Raw genomic sequence first — 26655 nt, 5'->3', positions numbered from 1 at the left:
CGTTCAGCAAGCCTACGATGGGATTACTCGCGCACGGCGGTGAGCATCATGAAATTGGCGATAGAGGAAGGTTGATGATGACGATGGCGACGGATTCCCCTCTCTGGAGCCCCGAACGGACTCCAGATCAGCCCTCTCGATGAAGATTAGGGCTTGGCGGCGGCTCCGTATCATAAAACGCGATGAATCCTTCTCTCTAATTTTTTTTCTCCCTGAACTTGAATATATAGAGTTGGAGTTGAGGTCGGTGGAGTCCTAGGGGGCCCACGAGGCAGGGGCGCGCCCCAGGGGGCGCGCCCTGCACCCTCGTGGACAGGGTGTGGGCCCCCTGATGTTGATTCTTTTGCCAGTATTTTTTATTAATTCCAAAACGCGTCTCCGTGGATTTTCAGGTCATTCTGAGAGCTTTTATTTCTGCACAAAAATAATACCATGGCAATTCTGCTGAAAACAGCGTCAGTCCGGGTTAGTTCCATTCAAATCATGCAAGTTAGAGTCCAAAATAAGGGCAAAAGTGTTTGGAAAAGCAGATACGTTGGAGACGTATCAAACACCTCATGTGCATATGAGGTGAGCTAGAGCACCACAAAGCTCTCCTCTCGTCGGCCAGAAAATAAAGCAGTGTGGAGTGCTCTGCTCGCTGGAGAGGGGGTATATATAGGCATCTCATTGGTCCCGGTTCATGGCTGAAACCGGGACTAAAGGACCCCCTTTGGTCCCGCTTCCAGCCACGAACCAGGACCAATGGTTGACCGGGACCAAAGGGTCCAGACGAACCGGGACCAATGCCCCACGAGGCCCGGCCGGCCCCCTGGCCTCACGAACCGGGACCTATACCCCCATGGGACTAATGGGCTGGCCAGCCCTATTTTCTACTAGTGCCCCTCACGGGCTGGCCCTAAAGGCCATGAACCAGATTTCGGCGAACCATTCACGCGCATGTCTCATGCACGCGTCGCTTCGGCCCAGGCAAGGCGAGACAAGCGTGATCTTTTCTTTTTCACATCACTTAGTGTGGTGGTGGTGGTGGGGGGGGGGCACTACTATATAAAGAGGTCACCATCACTTCTCATTTTACACATGGGTGAATTTGAGATTTCAGAAATTGTACATGGGCCTAGGCCATTCGGACACATATTGCTCGTGGTCATCCGAGCCCTCAAGGTCGTGCTCGGGTTTAATTGAATATTGTTGTTCAAATATATTATAAAAGTTCATCGGGAGTACAAAGCATCTCGAATATAATAAAAGTTACATCGATAAGACCACCGAAAGACCACTATTGCCGCCAGGACGAACCGTCAATGTGCCATTGTCACCGCTCTCTACCGGAGCCGGCTTGATCTTGTTGATGACAGACGGAAAGTCTTCAAGCATGTGCCCCTAAGGACCAGCATCATGAAGCCGCAATTCTCATTGTAGAACCCTTGCATAAATATGAAACACCTAACATCAAATCTCGCCACATGACGAGAAAATCTAACTTCACCGCCCCAAGGAAACGACAGGAATCTAGGTCGAAGCTCCGTCGACTACGTCCAGACAGACGAATTCGGAAGACAAACTCGAAGAAGAAGCGCCGGCATCCGCCCGAGCACGCCACGCCTGCGAGGACTAAAAAAACCTAACCTAAACTACTAACCGGAGTGGAAACACCAAGATTCCCGTCCCCGCCACCAAACGCCGGAGCGGCAGGCATCGGGAAGAAGAATCCACGGACTCGACGGTGAAGTCTAAAGGGTAGAGTTTGCCTTAATCATAAGGGTCAGGGGATGAACCAAGATGTCTCACTACCAAGTGCGTGCCGGCCTGTCTGTGTCCATGTGAAACGCGCTCCATGTGCATTTTGGCGATCGCCGATTCGATTGGAGTTGCTCTTGTAGTTGGAAGAGCCTCCGCACTGTTGCTCCAAAAATTTCTCCAGCAGTTGCGTGGTTGCACGCCACATCATTTCGCAATTAAGGTCAATTCTTTCCCGTAGATCTAGCATATTCTGAAAATAAAAAATAAGATCTAGCATTATTGGCACGCCCGTGACCTCGGGTTGTCGATGAGTTTATTTATATTCCGCAGTTCGCGATGATATTTGCAATCTATGGTGGTCGACTAGTATTCTCTTCCAGATATCGACAAGAGCTGAATGCGTCCAATGCGAGTATGCGACGGCCAAATGCCCATACGCCAGCACTAGGAAAGTAGTTAGCTCGAACGATTGCACTGGAACAGTACAGTAGAAGCTCGGCCAGAATAGCTTGAGCTGCAACCATGGAGCTCACGGCCTGGCCACCGCTCCTCTTGCTCATCACTCTCTCACTCTCGCTCGCAGCTTCGCTCCTCTTCTTGCTCAGCAGCCGCCACGGCGTCGAGAAGAAGGCGACCGGTAAGGAGCTCCCCCCGGGCCCGCCGGCGCTAGTCTTCCTGGCTAAGTTCCTAGCGCTCCGGCGATCCATCTTCCACCTTGAGCCGCTCCTCCGCGAGCTGCACGCGCGCTACGGCCCCGTCATCTCCATCCGCCTCTTCCGCGCCCTCGTCTTCGTCTCCGACCGCCGCCTCGCCCACCGCGTTCTCGTCCAGGGCGGCGCCACCTTTGCCGACCGCCCGAGGCTCTTCGAGCCGGGGCTCCTCTTCACCTCCGGCTCCCGCAACATCAACGCCGCGCCCTACGGGCCTTACTGGCGCCTTGTCCGCCGCAACCTCGCCTCCGAGGCGCTGCACCCGGCCTGCGTCAGCCAGTTCGCGCCCGCCAGGCGCCGGATGCGCGACGTGCTCGTCCGCGACCTCAGCGCGCGCGGCGCCGGCGGCGACCCCGTCGAGGTGAGGACGCCGTTCCGGAACGCCATGTTCGACCTGCTCGTGTACATGAGCCTCGGCGCCCGGCTCGCCCCGGAGCTGCTCGACGAGATGCAGGAGATGCAGCTGTGGGTCGTCCGCACCATCACCAGCTTCCCCATCTTTTCCTTCTTCCCGGCGCTCACCAAGAGGCTCTTCCGCAAGCGATGGGAAGCGCACCTTGCCGTCCGCCGGAGGCAGGACGAGATCTTGCTCCCGATGATCGAAGCACGGCGCTCCGCTTCCGTGCCCCGCGGCGCCGATGACCCGCCGTGCTACGCCGACTCGCTCCTAGCGCTGCGCGTGGCCGACGAAGGCGGCCGCCCGCTCACGGACTCTGAGCTCGTCAGTCTCTGCTCCGAGTTCTTGAGCGGCGGCACGGACAGCACGGTGACCTCGCTGGAGTGGATCATGGGGGAGCTGGTGAACCATCCGGACATGCAGGCCAAGGTCTACGAGGAGGTCAGGAGCAAGCCGGAGCTCAGCGAAGGCGACCTGCAGCGGATGCCGTACCTGAAGGCCGTGGTCCTCGAGGGGCTACGGCTCCACCCGCCGGCTCACTTCCTCCTCCCTCACGGCGTGCATAGCGACACGGAGATCGGCGGCTATAGGGTCCCCAAGGGCGCGGAGGTCAACTTCCTGGTCGCCGAGTTCGGGCGAGACGAGACGGTGTGGGCGGCGGCGCGGGAGTTCCGGCCGGAGCGGTTCCTGGACGGCGGCGAGGGGTGCGGCGTGGACATCACGGGGAGCAGGGAGATCAAGATGATGCCCTTCGGAGCGGGCCGCAGGATGTGCCCGGGATATACGCTCGCCATGCTGCACTTGGAGTTCTTCGTCGGGAGCCTCGTGAGGGAGCTGGAGTGGCTGCCGGCGGTGGACGGGGAGGAGGTGGACATGACCGAGGTGCTGGATTTCACCACCCTCATGAAGAATCCCCTCCGTGTTCGCGCCATCCCAAGGACTTGAAGCTACAGTACGTCTCATCCATTCTGCTCAGCGTCATAGTCAACTCTGAGCTCTGAAGAAAATTAAAATAAAGAAGTCCATGATGCGGTGTCTGTAGTTAAATTCGAAAAATATATTGTACGCAACGTATTTATAATGGATTCGCTATTCCATATAAACAACCAAATGGTCATTTTTAACACGGGAAGAGACCAGAAAGTCCTCGAACCTGCTTCATAAAACAAAAGTATGTGGGAAGCGTTTATTAGAGCATCTCCAACAGACCGCGCGCGGTAGCGCGGCGTTCTAATTTTTTTTCATCGCCGAAATAGCGTATTTTAGCACGTAAGAGTGTTTATTTTATCAGGCACTGCAAAAATTAGTGTGCCGCTATAGCGCCAGCAGCCGCTATAGCGCCAGCAGCCGCTGTAAAATCCAACGGGCGTGAGCAGCGGGTGCTTGCAAAAATTGAAGCAACACATACGAAAAAATATGATGAAACAACACATAGTTTAAATTCAAGCCCCACATCACAATCTAGTCCATACGATGCGAATAATGCTAGATAAAAACGATGCTAAGATGCAAATATACTAGATAAATGCGTTGACAACTAGATAAGCTACTCGTCATCCTCCTCGGTGGTGTAGTCCGACGACGTAAACGCGTCGGTCCATCGAGGATCTTCCTCGTCCCAGGTCGACGCAGGTCCCAGATCACATTGGGCTTCCGCCAGTGCCTTCCGCTCAGGCTTGTCCAGTCGACGCGCGACTCGCTCTGCCCTCCTCTGTGCCTAGAACTCGTTCTCGACGACGACATCCTGCGGAAAGCGCTCGCGCCACACCGCCATGGTGTGCCCATCCGCCTCGGCGATGAGGAGGCGACACTCCCCCCTCCGCTGGACGCGGCAATCCTCCTCGGTGATTAGTCGCGGGGAGGCGCGAGTTCCTGCGCCTGCTAGTGCGTACGCGCGTTAGAGAAGTTCATCTGCGACTGTGGCCTTCCTAGGCACCACGCCGTCGCATCGTACGCGCAGGCGGCCTCGTGGGTCGTCTTGAATGTCCCGAGCCCAAGGCGTGTATCGCTAGAGCGGATCTCCGCGTAATACACGCCAGAGGGGCAGAGGCGGACGCCGTGGAAGCCGGAGTTGCTCTAGGGGCACGGCGGCATGGCGGTGGTGGGGGCGGAAGGCGTGGCGGCGGTGGGGCGCTGGAGGCGGGGGGAGAAGGCGCGGTGGCGGGGCACTGGAGGGGGAGGGAGAAGGCAAGGCAGCGGCGGGGGCACCAAAAAAGGTGAGGAAGAAGGCCCGGGAAGAAGAGGTGAGGCAAGGAAGATGGGGGTTGGCGGGGCGCCAGCGGCCGATGCCGCTTTTTCCCCCGCGCGTGCCGCTTTTTTGCTGCGCCAAACTTTTGTGCGTCCGCTGGAGCGCGCCAATTGGCCTCTCGCACGCCACATAGCCAGGTTTTTCAGTGCGCGGCTTATCTAGCGCGCCTGTTGGAGCTGTTCTTAACTAGGTGCCTGAAAAAATGGTTTGCGTCGGTCACTTTTTACCACGACCACCGGATATTCATCCAACGGCCAAAACAGGATCACATTACTGTCAGCTTCTTCCTCCCTTCCTTCTTCCTTGCACGGCCGCTTGCCTACCCAGGCTTAACCACCAGCCTTTGCCCCCCGTGGTCGGTGGATATCGTCGGCCCACCCTCCCCTCGAGCTCCCACCACCGCCGTGCTGATCGCCGCCCGACCATCCCTCTAAGGCCCATCGCACAGACTCCGTCGATCCCCTGCACCCCTAGATCCCAACCCCTATAGATAATAGGTCCATGTCTTCCCTCTCAGATATATATAATGGGGCCATGGCTTCCCCCTAAGATAGATAGCGGGGCTACTTCTTCTCCGTCTATGTCTCCCCTTCTCCAGCGAGCTTGGGATGAACTAAGAAAAAGTGACCGACGCTTTGAAAAAATTCAGGTGCCTGATAAATAACAGAAGCGAAGTTTGTGTAGTTTAGGTAATTTCACCGGGCCTTACCGGAGACGGGGTAACGTATCCGTTGTCGAAGGAATTCATGTTTGTAGGTTTGGGTTCGGGTTGCCGATACTAGAGTTCATGGTTGCAATTTAGAGGGAAAGCTAGGGCGGCGACGACATGGCAGAGGTGACAACGCCAGATGGCCACAGGTGGTGGTGTTCCGTCGGCGTAGGTTAAAAGAGAAAAAATTAAAATAAATCTTAAATTCATACTTCGAGACTAACCTTGAAATCCATGAAATTGGCCCACTTTTTCTATAATCCCGTTCTATCCCAGCCCATCTCGTTTGTGCCAGAGGGATTGTGTATGTGGCAGAGAGAGGGGTGGGGGATCCCCACAAGCTGGACTGATTGTCCTACCGCTCATTGGAGTGGAACCGCCGGTTGATGCTTCAGTCGAAGGGGAAGGGTCCCTATGCTGCATGGATCAAAGTTGGTTTTTGAATAAGGGGACGATGGTGCCCTGCCAGAGGGCAAGACACCGGCTATTGATAGCCCACAAGTATAGGGGATCGCAACAGTTTTCGAGGGTAGAATATTCAACCCAAATTTATTGATTCGACACAAGGGGAGCCAAAGAATATTCTCAAGTATTAGTAGCCGAGTTGTCAATTCAACCACACCTGGAAAACTTAATATCTGCAGCAAAGTATTTAGTAGCAAAATAGTATGATAGTAGCAGTAACGGTAGCAAAAGTAATAGTTTTGGTCTTATAGTGATTGTAACAGTAGCAACGGAAAAGTAAAAAAGCAAAGATCAATATAGGAAAAGCTCATAGGCAAAGGATCAGTGATGGATAATTATGTCGGATGCGATTCCTCATGCAATAGTTATAACATAGGGTGACACAGAACTAGCTCCAGTTCTTCAATGTAATGTAGGCATGTATTCTGAATATAGTCATACGTGCTTATGGAAAAGAACTTGCATGACATCTTTTGTCCTACCCTCCCGTGGCAGCGGGGTCCTATTGGAAACTAAGGGATGTTAAGGCCTCCTTTTAATAGAGTAGCGGACCAAAGCATTAACACTTAATGAATACATGAACTCCTCAAACTGCGGTCATCACCGGTAAGTATCCCGAGTATTGTCACTTCGGGGTTAACGGATCATAACACATAATAGGTGACTATAGACTTGCAAGATAGGATCAAGAACTCACATATATTCATGAAAACATAATAGGTTCAGATCCGAAATCATGACACTCGGGCCCTAGTGACAAGCATTAAGCATAGCAAAGTCATAGAAACATCAATCTCAGAACATAGTGGATACTGATGACACACAAGTGTAGGGGATCTATCATAGCCTTTTCGATAAGTAAGAGTGTCGAACCCAATGAGGAGCAGAAGGAAATGATAAGCAGTTTTTAGTAAGGTATTCTCTGCAAGCACTGAAATTATCGGTAAAAGATAGTTTTGTGATAAGGTAATTCGTAGCGAGTAACAAGTAATGCAAGTAAATAAGGTGCAGCAAGATGGCCCAATCCTTTTTGTAGCAAAGGACAAGCCTGGACAAACTCTTATATAAAGTAAAGCGCTCCCGAGGTCACATGGGAATTATCGTCAAGCTAGTTTTCATCACGTTCATATGATTCACGTTCGGTACTTTGATAATTTGACATGTGGGTGGACCGGTGCTTGGGTACTACCCTTACTTGGACAAGCATCCCACTTATGATTAACCCCTATTGCAAGCATTCGCAACTACAACAGAAGTATTAAGGTAAACCTAACCATAGCATGAAACATATGGATCCAAATCAGCCCCTTACGAAGCAACGCATAAACTAGGTTTAAGCTTCTGTCACTCTAGCAACCCATCATCTACTTATTACTTCCCAATGCCTCCCTCTAGGCCCAAACAATGGTGAAGTGTCATGTAGTCGACGTTCACATGGCACCACTAGAGGGATGACAACATACATCTCATCAAAATATCGAACGAATACCAAATTCACATGACTACTTATAGCAAGACTTCTCCCATGTCCTCAGAAACAAACGTAACTACTCACAAAGCATATTCATGTTCATAATCAGAGGGGTATTAATATGCATAATGGATATGAACATATGATCTTCCACCAAGTAAACCAACTAGCATCAACTACAAGGAGTAATCAACACTACTAGCAACCCACAGGTACCAATCTGAGGTTTGGATACAAAGATTGGATACAAGAGATGAACTAGGGTTTGAGATGAGATGGTGCTGGTGAAGATGTTGATGGAGATTGACCCCCTCCTGAAGAGGATCGTTGGTGATGAGGATGGTGATGATTTCCCCCTCCCGGAGGGAGGTTTCCCCGGCAGAGCAGCTCTGCCGGAGCCCTAGATTGGTTCTGCCAAGGTTCCGCCTCGTGGCGGCGGAGTTTCTTCCCGAAAGCTTGCTTATGATTTTTTTTCCTCGATGAAAGACTTCATATAGAAGAAGATGGGCATCGGAGGGCCACCAGGGGACCCGCGAGGCAGGGGGCGCGCCCAGGGGGTAGGGCGCGCCCCCCACCCTCGTGGCCAGGGTGTGGGCCCCCTCTGGTGCATTCTTTCTCCAGTATTTTTTATTAATTCCAAAAATAACTTCCATGAAGTTTAGGACTTTTGGAGCTGTGCAGAATAGGTCTCTAATATTTGCTCCGTTTCCAGCCCAGAATTCCAGCTCCCGGCATTCTCCCTCTTCATGTAAACCTTGTAAAATAAGAGAGAATAGGCATAAGTATTGTGACATAATGTGTTATAACAGCCCATAATGCAATAATATCGATATAAAAGCCTGATGGAAAATGGACGTATCAACTCCCCCAAGCTTAGACCTCGCTTGTCCTCAAGCGAAAGCCAAAATCAAAAAATATGTCCACATTTTTAGAGATAGAGGTGTCGATAAAATAAAATACGGACCTGAGGGCATCATGATCATTCTTAGAACAACAGCATATATATATATATATATATATATATATATATATATATATATATATATATATATATATATATATATTGTCATATGATCTCTTATGCTAAAGTAAAAATTCAATCACATACTCAAGTATGAATCAGAAACTTCATTGAAAACTAACAAACTATAATCTCAGTCATTGAAGCAATTGCAATTTATCATAACATAGGAAAGAGTCAATATAAGAGATTCTCAGCAAGTCCACATACTCAACCATCTTTTAGTCTTTCACAATTGCTAACACTCACGCGATATTTATGGTTATGAAGTTTTAATCGGAGATAGAGAAAGAAAGGGGCTTATAGTTTTGCCTCCCAACGTTTTACCTCAAGGGTAATGTCAACAATAATAGTTCATGAAAACCCACATCCAATTAGCCATATATATATTGATCCTTCCAACACATAATGCTTGCCAAAGGATAAAATGTAAAAAGGAAAGGTGAATAACACCATGACTCTTTGCATGAAGTATAAGACAAGAATAAAAGATAGGCCCTTCGCAGAGGGAAGCAGAGGTTGGCATGCGCTTTTATGGTTGGATGCACAAAATCTTAATGCAAAAGAACGTCACTCTATATTGCCACTTGTGATATGGACCTTTATTATGTAGTCTGTCACTTTTATTTCTTCCACATCACAAGATCATATAAAGCTTATTTTCTCCGCACTAATAAGTCATACATATTTAGAAAGCAATTTTTATTGCGTGCACCAATGACAACTTACTTTAAGGATCTTACTCTATCCATAGGTAGATATGGTGGACTCTCATGGCAAAACTAGGTTTAAGGATATTTGGAAGCACAAGTAGTATCTCTACTTGGTGCAAAGAAATTGGCTAGCATGAGAGGGAAAGGCAATCTCAACATGTTGGATTATCCATGACAATATAATTTATCTCAGATGTAAGAAAGCATAACCCATTACGTTGTTTTCCTTGTCCAACATCAACTTTTTAGCATGTCATATTTTAATGAGTGCTCACAATCATAAAAGATGTCCAAGATAGTATATTTATATGTGAACCTTCTTTCTTTATTACTTCCTATTAATTGCAACGATGACCAAAACTATGTTTGTCAACTCTCAATAAATTTTATTCATCATACTCTTTATATGTGAGCTCATTACTCTCCATAAGATCCATATGATCTCTTTATTTCTTTTTATTTATTCTCTTTTATTTTATTCCCTCAAGAACATAGCAAGATAATCAAGCCCTTGACTCAACACTAATCTTTATTATATAGCTCACGGACTCGATTACATAGAAGGATCATAAAGCAAAACTCACAACTAAATCATACTAAAACTTTATTATACTAGATCAAGATATTATCAAAAGGATCGAACTAAGAAAAACGGTAAAGATAAAAGTGATGGTGATACGATACCGGGGCACTCCCCCAAGCTTGGCAGTTGCCAAGGGGAGCGCCCATACCCATGTGTTTATGTTTCCTTCCTCGCAGGTGGTGATGAAGGAGTTGCTGATGATGTAGGCTTGTCGTCCATCTTCCAAGGCATAGGCTCACATCATAGAAGGATGATCGAGTCTCCGGGATCCTCAAATCTGCAGCCAAACTCGTCCTCTTCAATCTATATTCATACTCACAGTTTTGGTTTTGAAGGTCGTAGATCTGGGCTTGGAGGCGCTCGATTTTCTCGTGAAGCTTGAAGATGGCCTCCCCAATGTTCTTGTCATCCAGCTTGTGGTTGTTGGTGAAATCCATGATCATTATATGATTGGAGTCGAATCCACGTTCCACCATCAGCTGGCACTTGAAAACTTGTTGCTCCAATGCCTCGAGCCTTGTCTCCATGCTTCTGATCCTCCTTGGTCCCTCAACATCGCGGATGTGCAGCAAGACCTCACCCATCTCAATGGTTTGAGGATGTTGCAGCACTTTCACGAGGTAGGGGTTGATGACCTTCACGAAGAACTTGTCCTTGGGGGCACTTGGATACGTCATGGTGATCTAGATATGTCAGAAAAACAGCTCGAAACAAGAGCAGGAGATTTTTGCGTGATATGGAGGTCAAAACCTTCGGGAGATTATATAGTGAATTTTTACTGACCAAAAGAAGTATCATGCAAGAAAATGGAGTCCGGAGAGCACACGAGGTGCCCATGAGGCAGGGGGCGCGCCCAGGGGGGTAGGGCGTGCCCTCCACCCTCGTGGAAGCCTCGTGTCCTTTCCGGACTGCTTCTTATTTTCCTATTTTCTTAAATATTCCAAAACGGAGAAAAATTGCCATTAGAACTGTTTGGAGTCGGTTTACTTACCGTACCACATACCTATTCCTTTTCGGAGTCTGAAACGTTCTGGAAAGTGTCCCTTATGTATTCCTCCGGGGTTACGGTTTCAATAACATTAGTTTCAACATTTATGGGATTACCTGAGATATAATATTTGATTCTTTGACCGTTCACCACCCTTGGATTTGTGCCTTCGAAGTTGTTGATTTTTATGGCACCGGAACGGTAGACCTCCTCGATGACGTAAGGACCTTCCCATTTAGAGAGAAGTTTGCCTGCAAAAAATCTTAAACGAGAGTTGTATAGCAATACATAATCACCTACATTAAACTCACGTTCTTGTATCCTTTTATCATGCCATCTTTTAAATTTTTGTTTAAACAGCTTGGCATTTTCATAGGCCTGGGTTCTCCATTCATCAAGTGAGCTAATGTCAAAAAGCCTCTTCTCACCGGCAAGTTTGAAGTCATAGTTGAGCTCTTTGATAGCCCAATATGCCTTATGTTCTAATTCAAGAGGTAAGTGACATGCTTTACCATAAACCATTTTATACGGAGACATACCCATAGGATTTTTATATGCAGTTCTATAAGCCCATAATGCATCATCAAGTTTCTTTGACCAATTCTTTCTAGATATATTAACAGTCTTTTGCAAAATTAATTTGAGCTCTCTCTTACTCAATTCTACTTGACCACTAGACTGTGGGTGATATGGACATGCAATTCTATGATTAACATCATACTTAGCAAGCATTTTACGAAAGGCACCATGAATAAAATGTGAACCACCGTCAGTCATTAAGTATCTAGGGACTCCAAACCTCGGAAAAATAACTTCTTTAAGCATCTTAATAGAGGTGTTATGATCAGCACTACTGGTTGGAATAGCTTCTACCCACTTAGTAACGTAATCAACAACAACTAAAATATGTGTGTACCCATTAGAGGAAGGAAAAGATCCCATATAATCAAAGCCCCAAACATCAAATGGTTCGATAACAAGTGAATAATTCATAGGAATTTCTTGACGTCTACTAATATTACCAATTCTTTGACATTCATCACAAGATAAGACAAACTTACGGGCATCCTTGAAGAGAGTAGGCCAATAAAAACTGGATCTCAATACCTTATGTGCAGTTCTATCTCCGGCATGGTGTCCTCCATAAGCTTCGGAGTAACACTTGCGTAGGATCTGTTCCTGTTCATGCTTAGGTACACAACGTATAATAACACCATCTACTCCTTCTTTATAAAGGTGTGGGTCATCCCAGAAGTAATGTCTTAAATCATAGAAGAACTTTTTCTTTTGTTGGTATGTGAAACTAGTTGGTATGAATTTAGCAACAATGTAATTAGCATAATCAGCATACCATGGAGCAGTACTAGAAGCATTTATGACAGCTAATTGTTCATCAAGAAAGCTATCGTCAATAGGTAGTGGGTCATCAAGAACATTCTCTAACCTAGAAAAGTTGTCTGCAACGGGGTTCTCAGCTCCCTTTCTATCAATAATATGCAGCTCAAATTCTTGTAGTAGGAGAACCCATCTAATAAGTCTAGGTCTAGCATCTTTCTTTTCCATAAGATATTTAGTAGCAGCATGATCAGTGTGAATAGTTACTTTATAATCAATAATATAAGGTCTGAACTTATCACAAGCAAATACAACTGCTAAGAATTCCTTTTCAGTAGTAGCATAATTTCTCTGGGCATTGTCTAGAGTTTTACTAGCATATTGAATAACATTTAGTTTCTTATCAATCCTTTGTCCTAGAACAGCACATACAGCATAATCACTAGCATCACACATGATTTCAAATGGTAAATTCCAATCAGGTGGCTAAACAATAGGTGCAGAAATCAAGGCTTTCTTAAGTATTTCAAATGCTTCTACACAATCATCATCAAAGACAAAAGTAATATCTTTTTGTAATAGGTTAGTCAAAGGCCGGGAAATTTTTGAGAAGTCCTTAATGAACCTCCTATAAAAACTGGCATGACCAAGGAAACTTCTTATACCTTTGATGTCCTTGGGACACAGAATCTTTTCAATAGCATCAACTTTAGCTTTGTCAGCTTCAATACCTCTTTCAGAAATTTTATGCCCCAAGACAATACCTTCATTAACCATAAAGTGGCACTTCTCCCAATTCAAGACAAGGTTAGTTTCTTCACATCTCTGCAAAACTCGATCAAGGTTGCTCAAGCAATCATCAAAAGAGGATCCATAAACAGAGAAATCATCCATGAAAACTTCACAAATCTTTTCACAAAAGTCAGAGAATATAGCCATCATGCATCTTTGAAAGGTAGCAGGTGCATTACATAAACCAAAAGGCATACGTCTATAAGCAAAGGTACCGAAAGGGCAAGTAAAAGTAGTCTTTTCTTGATCATCAGCTGACACAGGTATTTGAGAGAAACCAGAGTAACCATCTAGAAAGCAAAAATGTGTATGTTTGGATAATCTTTCTAGCATTTGATCAATGAAAGGCAAAGGGTAATGATATTTTTTAGTAGCTTTATTTAATTTGTGGAAATCAATCACCATCCTATAACTTGTAATAATTCTTTGTGGAATTAATTCATCTTTATTATTAGGAATGACAGTAATACCTCCCTTCTTCGGGACACAATGGACAGGACTTACCCACTGACTATCAGCAACAGGATAAATTATACCTGCTTCAAGGAGCTTTAATATTTCCTTTCTTACCACTTCTTTCATCTTAGGATTTAGCCGTCGTTGGTGATCAATAACTGGTTTGGCGTCTTTCTCCAAATTTATTTTGTGTTAACATAGAGTGGGACTAATGCCCTTAAGATCATCAAGAGTATATCCAATAGTAGCACGGTGCTTCTTCGGAGTTTTCAATAATTTCTCTTCTTCATGCTCTGAAAGGTTAGCACTAATAATAACAGGATATATCTTCTTTTCATCAAGATAAGCATATTTAAGAGTATCAGGCAATGGTTTAAGCTCAAACACAAGATCACCCTTGGGTGGAGGAGGATCCCCTAGGATTTCAACAGGCAAGTTGTGTTTCAGAATAGGTCCCTATTTAAAGAATACTTCATCTATTTCCCTTCTTTCATTCATATACGTATCATTTTCATGGTCTAGCAAATGTTGTTCTAAAGGATCACTAGGAGGCACGGCAATAGAAGCAAGGCCAATAATTTCATCTTTACTAGGCAATTCCTCATCATGGGGTTGTTTACTAAATTTAGCAAAATTAAACTCATGAGACATATCACCCAAACCAATAGTAACAACATCCTTTTCGCAGTCTATCCTAGCATTAACAGTGTTCAAGAAGGGTCTACCAAATACAATGGGACAAAAGCTATCTTGTGGGGAACCAAGAACAAGAAAATCAGCAGGGTATTTAACCTTCCCACACAAGACTTCAACATCTCTAACTATCCCAACTGGTGAAATAGTATCTATATTGGCAAGCTTAATTGTAACATCAATCTCTTCTATCTCAACAGGTGCAATATCATGCATAATTTCTTGGTATAAGGAATGAGGTATTGCACTTGCACTAGCACCCATATCACATAAGCCATGATAACAATGATCTCCTATTTTAACAGAAATAACAGGCATGCCTGTCGTGGATCTAAGACTGACAGTAGAATGGGGGTAGGTATGTAGAGGCAAGATCCTAGCTATGGAGAAGTTGTACACACAAGTTTTACGAGTTCAGGCCCTTCGTGGAGGAAGTAATAGCCCTACGTCTCGGTGCCCAGAGGCGGTCAACTGGATTGTGTGTGTGTGTGTGTGTGTGTTATAGGGGGTGCAAACCCTTGTCCCTGAGGAGGGGGTGGCTTATATAGAGTTCGCCAGACCCCTCCTGCCCTCAGTTACGCATGGTTTAAGGTACAGAAAGGTGGAGCATTTCTAGTAACGCCAGCAATAAAGTGACTTAATGGCCTTAAGTCTATAGAGTAAACATTCGACCGTTGCTATACAGAGTGGCTTTAGGTCTTCTGATCGTCGAGTGACCATCGTCATGGTCGAGTGACACTGAGTCTTCCGAGTGGAACATTGATGGTCGAGTGGATGAAGGTGTCCCTTGAATACTTGTGGACTTAGGGTGATGTCCTAGTGGAGGGTGTCTAGGTCAGGCCTTTGACCCTACCCTAGGTACATAGCTTCATCATTAGCCCCCGAATGGTTCAGGGTCCGAGTGGAGAAGGAGTTGAAAATACTACCGACTCAATTCTTGCGCCTTGGAAGCGTCCTACTGAGATCAAATGACCAATCACGATGAATTCAACTTCTTTGTCAGTCGCCTTGATCCATTCTTAGTTTGTCGAGTGAACTTTTATTGAAAAGCTTCGAATGTTGATATGGAGAAAATCTTCCGTCTGACAGGCTGCTCTGCTGCTTGCGGATCCTGCGGGATTCAAATTTTGGGAAGTGCGCGGGGTGGAGGAGGCCACAGTAATCGAAGAAGATTAGGCAGGGGCGCTGATAACCCACAAGTATAGGGGATTGCAACAGCTTTCGAGGGTAGAGTATTCAACCCAAATTTATTGATTCGACACAAGGGGAGCCAAAGAATATTCTCAAGTATTAGTAGCTGAGTTGTCAATTCAACCACACCTAGAAACTTAGTATCTACAGCAAAGTGTTTAGTAGCATAGTAATATGATAGTGTGGTAGCAGCAACAAAAGTAAAGACAGCAAAAGTAATGTTTTTGGTATTTTGTAGTGATTGTAACAGTAGCAGCGGGAAAGTAAATAAGCGTAAACCAGTATATAGAAAACTCGTAGGCACCGGATCAGTGATGGATAATTATGCCGGATGCGGTTCATCATGTAACAGTCATAACATAGGGTGACACAGAACTAGCTCCAATTCATCAATGTAATGTAGGCATGTATTCCGTATATAGTCATACGTGCTTATGGAAAAGAACTTGCATGACATCTTTTGTCCTACCCTCCCGTGGCAGCGGGGTCCTATTGGAAACTAAGGGATATTAAGGCCTCCTTTTAATAGAGAACCGGAACAAAGCATTAGCACATAGTGAATACATGAACTCCTCAAACTATGGTCATCACCGGGAGTGGTCTCGATTATTGTCACTTCGGGGTTGCCGGATCATAACACATAGTAGGTGACTATAGACTTGCAAGATAGGATCAAGAACTTACATATATTCATGAAAACTTAATAGGTTCAGATCTGAAATCATGTCACTCGGGCCCTAGTGACAAGCATTAAGCATAGCAAAGTCATAGCAACATCAATCTCATAACATAATGGATACTAGGGATCAAACCCTAACAAAACTAACTCGATTACATGATAAATCTCATCCAACCCATCACCGTCCAGCAAGCCTACGATGGAATTACTCACGCACGGCGGTGAGCATCATGAAATTGGTGATGGAGGATGGTTGATGACAACGACGGCGATGAATCGCCCTCTCCGGAGCCCCGAACGGACTCCAGATCAGCCCTCCTGAGAGGTTTTAGGGCTTGGCAGCAGCTCCGTATCGTAAAACGCGATGATTTCTTCTCTCTGATTTTTTCTCTCCGAAAGAAAATATATAGAGTTGGAGTTGGCGTCGAAGGGCATCCAGGGGGCCCACGAGGTAGGGGGCGCGCCCTAGGGGGGCGCCCCCCACCCTCGTGAGAAGGGTGTGGGCCCCTGGTCTTCATCTTTGGCGAGGATTTTTTATTATTTTTTCTAAGATGTTCCGTGGAGTTTCAGGTCATTCCGAGAATATTTGTTTTCTGCACATAAAACAACACCATGGCAATTCTGCTAAAAACATCATCAGTCCGGGTTAGTTCCATTCAAATCATACAAGTTAGAGTCCAAAACAAGGGCAAAAGTGTTGGGAAATGTAGATACGACGGAGACATATCAACCTTCCCAAGCTTAAACCCTTGCTTGTCCTCAAGCAATTCAGTTGAAAAACTGAAAGAAAGAAAGAAAAACTTTTACAAACTCTGTTTGCTCTTGTTGTTGTAACTATGTCAAGCCAGCATTCAAGTTTTCAGCATAGATCATAACTAACCACATTTGCAATTATTCTCAGGTCTCATAATTACTCATATCAATAGCATAATCAACTAGCAAGTCATAATAATAAATATTGGATGACAACACTTTCTCAAAACAATCATAATATGATATAACAAGATGGTATCTCGCTAGCCCTTTCTGAGACCGCAAAACATAAATGCAGAGCACCTTTAAAGATCAAGGACTGACTAGACATTGTAATTCATGGTAAAAGAGATCCAATCATAGTCATACCCAATATAAATTAACAGTGATGAATGCAAATGACAGTTGTGCTCTCCAGCTAGTGCTTTTTAATAAGAGGGTGATGACTCAACATAAAAGTAAATGGATAGGCCCTTCGCAGAGGGAAGCAGGGATTTGTAGAGGTGCCAGAGCTCGGTTTTGAAATAGAGATAAATCGTATTTTGAGCGGTATACTTTCATTGTCAACGTAACAACTAAGAGATGGCGATATCTTCCATGCTAAACACATTATAGGCAGTTCCCAAACAGAATGGTAAAGTTTATACTCCCCCTCCACCAACAAGCATCAATCCATGGCTTGCTCGAAACAACGAGTGCCTCCAACATACATCAGGTCCCAGGGGGAGTTTTGTTTGCAATTAATTTTGATTTAGTTTGCATAAAGCATGGGACTGGGCATCCCGGTGACCAGCCATTTTCTCGTGAGTGAGGAGCGGAGTCCACCCCTCTTGAGAATAACCCGCCTAACACGGAAGATAAGGACAACCTTGGTTGATACATGAGCTATTCGAGCATACAAAACAGAATGTTTATTTGAAGGTTTAGAGTTTGGCACATACAAATTTACTTGGAACGGCAGGTAGATATCGCATATAGGAAGGTATGGTGGACTCATCTGGAATAACTTTGGGGTTTAAGGGATTGGATGCACAAGCAGTATTCCCGCTTAGTACAAGTGAAGGCTAGCAAAAGACTGGGAAGTGACCAACTAGAGAGCGACAACAGCCATGTACATGCATTAAAATTAATAAACATTGGATGCAAGCATGAGTAGGATATAATTCACCATGAACATAAATATCGTGAAGGGGAATCTCTTATGATAATCATCCGCGCCTTAAACGTATCCTAATGCCTGAAAGTTGGATAGGCTGGCCCTTACGTAAGGATTATATAACCCCCAATTTTTATGAAATACAAGATGCTCATTGAATGATAAGAAATTCATGCTCACTTATACAACACAACTCCAGATTTTATTCAAGTCAAGGAATATTTTTAGGTTCTTTTCCTAGATGAAACGGAATACCTATTTATAATTAATTCCTAGTTATACAAAAGCATTCCAGATAGACTGAGCAAAAAAAGGTTTCATTTGGATTCCCCTATTTTGAAAATCGCTATGTTGGTTTTGTTTCAACTACATGCGTGAACATGTGCCAAGTCAAGTCACTTAAATCATTCAAAGGAGGACACCACCCCATCATACCACATCATAATCATCTTAATAGCATGTTGGCACACAAGGTAAATCATTATAACTCATAGCTAATCAAGCATGGCACAAGCAACTATGATCTCTAATTGTAATTGCAAACATGTTTATTCATAATAAGCTGAATCAAGAACGAGGGACTCATCATATTTACAAAAACAAAAGAGGTCGAGTTCATACCAGCTTTTCTCATCTCAGTCAGTCCATCATATATCATCATAATTGCCTTTCACTTGCACGACCGAACGGTGTGAATAATAATAAGAGTGTACGTGCATTGGACTAAGCTGGAATCTGCGAGCATTCGATAAACAGGAGAAGACAAGGCAATATGGGCTCTTGGTTAAATTAACAATAATGCATATAAGAGCCACTTCAACAATTTAATTATGGTCTTCTCCTACTGACCCCCAAAGAAAAGAAAAGAAATCAAACTATTTACACGGGAAAGCTCCCAAGAAGCAAAAGAAGAACGGGAAATATTTTTGGGTTTTCTTTTTAATTATTACTACTACAGCAGAAAAATAAACTACTACTAATTTTTTTTGGTTTTTCTTAAGGTTTAACAAACACACAAGAAGAAAGCAGGGAAAAGAAAACAAACTAGCATGGATATTACAGTGAAAAAGTATGAGCACCGACATCTAGCAATGAGTGTGTGTGAACATAAATGTAATGTCGGTGAGAAATACGTACTCCCCCAAGCTTAGGCTTTTGGCCTAAGTTGGTCTATGGCCACGGCTGGCCTGGCGGATATCCATAATAATAGTTGTTGGGGTCGTACTGTGATGAGGAAGAATAGTTGGGATCATACTGATGTACAGCGGTTATCGCCTGCTGAGCTGCAGCGTGGAGTCGAGCTGCCTCCGCTCTCCTCTCGTACTCTTCTGCCTCCTCTCTGGTAATAACATATCTTCCTTTTGTCTGTGAATCAAAGAAGGCAGGAGCAGGGAGAGTAATACGGAAAACACATCGTTTATCAAAAATTAAACGATATAAGAGAGGTGATTCAGGCCTCTCGACAAACTGGTGCGAAGCCATAGAGTCATAATCTAAATATGCAGGAGCCAACTCCATATCACCCTCACAAATGTCTATCTCAAGAAAATGAGCTAAGCGGGTTGCATAAATTCCTCCAAAGAAATCTCCATTATGTCTATTATGATGCAACCTATGAGCTACAATGGCTCCCATATGATAAGATTGGTCTCCTAACACAGCACTCCTAAGAATGCTAAGATCAGGGACACACATGTGACATGCTTCATCCTTAGCATTTATGCATCTACGATGAAGAGAGCAAAATAATGTATAGCAGGAAAGTGAATGCTCCCTATGGTAGCCTGCGTTATATCTCTAGATTCCCCCACAGTTATACTAGCAAGAAAGTTTCTAAATTCAGATTTAGGGGGATCCCTAACACTACCCCATGATGGAAGTTCGCAAGCAGAAGTGAAATCCTCTAAGTCCATGGTATAAGATTTGTCATAGAGATCAAACATGACTGAAGGAGAATTACGCAAAGATGAATACTCAAACCTCCTCACAAATGAACTTGTGAGATCATGATACTGGGGGCATTTGTTAGCCTCAAAATCCTCAAGACCGGCATTGTGCAAATATGCTTTGAATTCTTCTTTAATTCCCACACGGTCCATAAAATTTTCCGACGGCCATTCGCAAGGCCGTACTGGTGCGTCTCTTGGTGGATCCTCGTCAGCATCGCGCATAGCAATCCTGGGTCCTTGCTTCTTAGAGGAACCACCTTGGAACATCTTCCTAAGCATATTGTTTTTCTCTGAAAAATTCTGAAATTTTTAGTAACTTCAAACAAAAGTGAACCAACTTTAATAAAACTGATAGCAACTACTCCTACAAGTGCCTAAATCAAGCATTAGAACTACTTAGAACCATATAAATTTGACATGCAAGCTCAAGAGCATGGTCACCTATGCAGCACAAATTTGCAAAGAATAAAGCACTAGAACAAAAACTAATTGGACCAATGGAGGAGTCACATACCAAGGAACAATCTCCCCAAGCAGTTTTGCGAGAGGTGCTTTGAGCAAGGAGATCGAAAATCACAACAAAAGTGGCTGGAACTCGTGCTTGAGTTGGTTTTTCGGGTTTGTGTGAGACAGAGGAAGAAGATGGGTGCTGGGATAAGTGGAGGAGGGCCACCGTGGGCCCATGAGGCAGGGGGCGCGCCCACCACCCTCGTGGCCAGGTGGCAGCTCCTCCTGCGGTAATTTTTGCACAATAAATCCTCAAATATTCCCGAAAAAATCATATTAAATTGGCATGGCATTCTGAGGACTTTTATTTTTGGGATATTTTTATATTGCACGGATAAGCCAGGAAACAGACTGAAAATACTATTTTTACTTTATTTAATATAAATAACAGAAAGTAAAAGTGGGGTACATAAGTTTGTGCTTCTAGTTTCATCCATCTCATGCTCATCAAAAAGAATCCACTAACAAGGTTGATCAAGTCTTGTTAACAAACTCATTCCGATAATCATGAAACCGGAGAAATTTCGAATAACACTAAGTTACCTCAACGGGGATATGCACATCCCCAATAATAAGAATAGCATATTTCTTCTTGACAGTAGGAAGAGGAAATTCAAAACCTCCAAATATAATCGATGGAATTTTTCCAATAGAGTTGATACTATGAACTTGAGGTTGTTTCCTCGGAAAGTGTACCGTATGCTCATTACATTAACATGAAAAGTGACATTGCCTTTGTTGCAGTCAATAACAGCCCCTGCAGTATTAAGAAAAGGTCTTCCAAGAATAATAGACATACTATCATCCTCGGGAATATCAAGTATAACAAAGTCCATTAAAATATTAACGTTTGCAACCACAACGGGCACATCCTCACAAATACCGACAGGTATAGCAGTTGAATTATCAGCCATTTGCAAAGATATTTCAGTAGGTTTCAACTTATTCAAGTCAAGTCTACGATATAAAGAGAGAGGCATAACACTAACACCGGCTCCAAGATCACATAAAGCAGTTTTAATATAATTTCTTTTAATGGAGCAAGGTATAGTAGGTACTCCGGGGTCTCCAAGTTTCTTTGGTATTCCACACTTAAAAGTATAATTAGCAAGCATGGTGGAAATTTCAGCTTCCGGTATCTTTCTTTTATTAGTAATGATATCCTTCATATATTTAGCATAAGGATTTGTTTTGAGCACATCAGTTAATCTCATACGCAAAAAGATAGGCCTAATCATTTTCGCAAATCGCTCAAAATCCTCATCATCCTTTTTCTTGGATGGTTTCAGAGGAAAAGGAATGGGTTTCTGAACCCAAGGTTCCCTTTCTTTACCATGTTTCCTAGCAACAAAGTCTCTTTTATCATAACGTTGATTCTTTGATTGTGGGTTATCAAGATCAACAGCAGGTTCAATTTCTACATCATTATCATTACTAGGTTGAGCATCATCATGAACATCATTATTAATATTTTCATTAGGTTCATGTTCGTTACCAGATTGTGTTTCAGCATCAGACATAGAAATATCATTTGGATTATCAGGTGGTTCAGCAATAGGTTCACTAGAAGTTTGCACAGTTCTATCATTTTTCTTCTTCTTCTTTTTAGAAGAACTAGGAACATCAATATTATTTCTTTGAGAATCTTGCTCGATTCTATTAGGGTGGCCTTCAGGATACAAAGGTTCCTGAGTCATTCTACCAGTTCTAGTGGCCACTCTAACAGCATAATCATTTTTCTTACTATTCATTTCATCAAGCACTTCTTTTTGAGCCTTAAGTACTTGTTCTACTTGAGTGGTAACCATAGAAGCATGTTTGCTAACAAGTTTAAGTTCTCCTTTAATATTAGCCATATAATCACCCAAGCGTCTAATCATATAAGCATTTTCTTTTAATTGTCTACTAAAATAAGCATTGAAGTCGTCTTGCTTAAACATAAAGTTATCAAACTCATCCAAGCACCGACTAGCAATTTTAGTAGGAGGGACTTCAGCTTTATCATATCTATAGATAGAATTTACCTTTACTACCTATGTCGGGATATCGGGATCAGGAGGCTCTTCAGTAAATAAAGAATTGAGATCATATGTTTCTTCAACAGGCGGTGTATTAAGACCATGTATTTCTTCAATAGGAGGTAAATTCTTAACATCTTCAGCTTTAATACCTTTTTCTTTCATAGATTTCTTTGTCTCTTGCATATCTTCGGGACTAAGGAATAGAACACCTCTCTTCTTCGGAGTTGGTTTAAGAATAGGCTCAGTAATTGGAGCAGGAGTTGGCTCAGGAGCTGGCTCAGGAGGTGCCCAATTGTTTTCATTTGTCAACATATTATTCAATAGAATTTCAGCTTCATCCGGTGTTCTTTCCCTGAAAAGAGAACCAGCACAACTATCTAGGTAATCTCTGGAAGCATCGGTTAGTCCGTTATAAAAGATATCAAGTATTTCGGGTTTCTTAAGAGGATGATCAGGCAAAGCATTAAGTAACTTGAGAAGCCTCCCCCAAGCTTGTGGGAGACTCTCTTCTTTAATTTGCACGAAGTTGTATATTTCCCTCAAAGCAGCTTGTTTCTTATGAGCAGGGAAATATTTAGCTGAGAAGTAATAAATCATATCCTGGGGACTACGCACACAACCAGGATCAAGAGAATTAAACCATGTCTTAGCATCACCCTTTAATGAGAATGGAAATATTTTGAGTTTATAAAAGTAATGCGATCTCTCATCATTAGTGAACAGGGCAGCTATATCATTTAACTTAGTAAGATGTGTCACAACAGTTTCAGATTCATAGCCATAAAACGGATCAGATTCAACCAAAGTAATTATATCAGGATCAACAGAGAATTCATAATCCTTATCAGGAACACAAATAGGTGAAGTAGAAAAAGCAGGGTCGGGTTTCATTTTATCTCTAAGTGATTCTTTGTTCCATTTAATTAATAACCTCTTAAGCTCATATCTATCTTTGCAAGCTAAAATAGCAGCAGAAGATTCCATATCAAAAAGATAGCCCTCAGGAATAACAGGCATATTTTCATCATCACTATCATCATCGTATTCAGATTCAATAATTTCTTTTTCTCTAGCCCTAGCAATTTGTTCATCAAGAAATTCACCAAGGGGCACAGTAGTATCAGGCATAGAAGCAGTTTCATCATAAGTATCATGCATAGCAGAAGTGGCATCATCAATAACATGCGACATATCAGAACCAGGTGTAGGTGTCGCTAACTTACTCATAACAGAAGGTGAATCAAGTGCAAAGCTAGATGGCAGTTCCTTACCTCCCCTCGCAGTTGAGGGATAGATCTTGGTTTTTGGATCTCTCGAGTTGTTCATAGTGTCCAGCAGATATAAATCCCAAGTGACTCAAAGAATAGAGCTATGCTCCCCGGCAATGGCACAGGAAATTAGTCTTGATAACCCACAAGTATAGGGGATTGCAACAGCGTTTGAGGGTAGAGTATTCAACCCAAATTTATTGATTCGACACAAGGGGAGCCAAAGAATATTCTCAAGTATTAGCAGCTGAGTTGTCAATTCAACCACACCTGGAAACTTAGTATCTGCAGCAAAGTGTTTAGTAGCACAGTAATATGATAGTGTGGTAGCAGCAACAAAAGTAAAGACAACAAAAGTGATGTTTTTGGTATTTTGTAGTGATTGTAACAGTAGCAGCGGGAAAGTAAATAAGCGTAAACTAGTATATGGAAAACTCGTAGGCACCAGATCGGTGATGGATAATTATGCCGGATGCGGTTCATCATGTAACAGTCATAACATAGGGTGACACAGAACTAGCTCCAATTCATCAATGTAATGTAGACATGTATTCCGTATATAGTCATACGTGCTTATGGAAAAGAACTTGCATGACAAATTTTGTCCTACCCTCCTGTGGCAGCGGGGTCCTATTGGAAACTAAGGGATATTAAGGCCTCCTTTTAATAGAGAACCGGAACAAAGCATTAGCACATAGTGAATACATGAACTCCTCAAACTATGGTCATCACCGGGAGTAGTCCCGATTATTGTCACTTCGGAGTTGCCGGATCATAACACATAGTAGGTGACTATAGACTTGCAAGATAGGATCAAGAACTCACATATATTCATGAAAACATAATAGGTTCAGATCTGAAATCATGGCACTCGGGCCCTAGTGACAAGCATTAAGCATAGCAAAGTCATAGAAACATCAATCTCATAACATAATGGATACTAGGGATCAAACCCTAACAAAACTAACTCGATTACATGATAAATCTCATCCAACCCATCGCCGTCCAGCAAGCTTACGATGGAATTACTCACGCACGGCGGTGAGCATCATGAAATTGGTGATGGAGGATGGTTGATGATGATGACGGCGACGAATCCCCCTCTCCGGAGCCCCGAACGGACTCCAGATCAGCCCTCCCGAGAGGTTTTAGGGCTTGGTGGCGGCTCCGTATCGTAAAACGTGATGATTTCTTCTCTCTGATTTTTTCTCTCCGAAAGCAAATATATAGAGTTGGAGTTGGCGTCGGAGGGCATCCAGGGGGCCCACGAGGTAGGGGGCGCGCCCTAGGGGGGGCGCCCCCCACCCTCGTGAGAAGGGTGTGGGCCCCCTGGTCTTCATCTTTGGTGAGGATTTTTTATTATTTTTTCTAAGATGTTCTATGGAGTTTCAGGTCATTCCGAGAATATTTGTTTTCTGCACATAAAACAACACCATGACAATTCTGCTAAAAACAGCGTATGTCCGGGTTAGTTCCATTCAAATCATACAAGTTAGAGTCCAAAACAAGGGCAAAAGTGTTTGGAAAAGTAGATACGACGAAGACATATCAGGCGCCTCGATTCCCGCACCACCTTTTTCACCACGTACTGCGCGCGCGACTGTTGCCGGATTTGACGGGATTGCTTGGACCCACCAGTCAGCCACTCGGGAGAAGACCTCATATAAGGCGACGTGGCTGGGGATTTCTACACAGTGCGCCCCATTCTCTCTCTCTCTTTCTTCTCTGTTTCTCCACCGCATCCACCTCTGCTCTCGGCGTTGCCGGCCCGCTCGAGCTCCGTTCTCTGCAATGGGGAAGGAGAAGACGGCGGCCTTGGATCACGCGAAGAAGGCAACGACGATGGTGAAGGGGAAGAAGACCAGTCGGGCCGGCGAGATCTGGCCTGCCGTGCGGCTGGATCCCGGGAGATTGGATTCGGTCGACGATCTGGCAAGACGACATCGACGATCTGGTCGGGGGAGGACTGATTCCCCACAAGTCGGCGCGACTCTCGGAGGGCTAGACCGATCCGCGGCCGTGGGAGGGTGAGTGTGTGCTCCTCGCCACCCATGTCAACCGTGGTTTTTCTTTGCCTCCCCACCCTTTCTTCCGAGGTTTCTTGAACTTCTTTGCGGAACAACTTCATCACTTTTCCCCCAATACTATCATGTACCTCGCTGCATTCGTGAGTGTGAGAATTTCCTGGGTTGTCGACCACACTGGGGCCTCTTCAAACATATTTTCACCTGTCGATCTCAGTCAGTCAAAAAGGCCAATCCGAGTGATGAGAGGACACATGCGATCCAGATGTGCGGGGGTCTTGGGATCCAGATGAGAGGAAAAAGTACTTTCCCAGCCATGATTCTTCCCTAGTCAGTCAGAGGTTGGCAGTCAACCTGGTTCTATTGCAAAGACCAGCCGACTCCAGGCCAGTCGACTAGACTTCCCCCCTTATCCATGGCTCGAGTCGAGAAGCCCTCTGCCTTGAAAGTGACTCCGGAGGAGAAAGAGAAGGTGACGGTGCTGGTCGAGTGAGTGCTCCAGCTCGTTCGTGATGGTGTGACTGGCATGGATCTGCTGGAGGTCTTCCTCAGACGACGCATTCAACCACTTCAAGCTCACGACCATCCAATGTGGATGTATTCGGGCCTCGAAGATACCACTCAGATCCACCCAGAAGAAGTCGACGAGGATACAGTGGAGCAGTGGTTGAGGGGCATCACTGGCAACAAAGATAACCCCAGGGGGTCCAGGAGAATCCCTCCACTCGACAACTCATATGAACCAGACAAGATCCAATTCTATCTTTCGAGTGTTTTTTGATC

General features: G+C 44.3%; 1 protein-coding gene across 1 annotated transcript; it reads left to right on the top strand.

The window, feature by feature from the left end:
• The first annotated feature begins 2112 nt into the window (after positions 1-2112).
• On the top strand, positions 2113-3976 carry LOC119289422 (cytochrome P450 89A2-like). Its single transcript, XM_037568754.1, has one exon. The coding sequence runs from the start codon at positions 2266-2268 to the stop codon at positions 3793-3795; it is 1530 nt and encodes a 509-aa protein (XP_037424651.1). The 5' UTR covers positions 2113-2265; the 3' UTR covers positions 3796-3976.
• The last annotated feature ends 22679 nt before the right edge of the window (positions 3977-26655 follow it).

The sequence above is a fragment of the Triticum dicoccoides genome, chromosome 1A (genome assembly GCF_002162155.2).
Source record: "Triticum dicoccoides isolate Atlit2015 ecotype Zavitan chromosome 1A, WEW_v2.0, whole genome shotgun sequence".
Classification (NCBI taxonomy): domain Eukaryota; kingdom Viridiplantae; phylum Streptophyta; class Magnoliopsida; order Poales; family Poaceae; genus Triticum; species Triticum dicoccoides.
The sequence above is the reverse complement of the archived record's forward strand: the minus strand, read 5'-3'. Positions and strand labels throughout refer to the sequence as shown.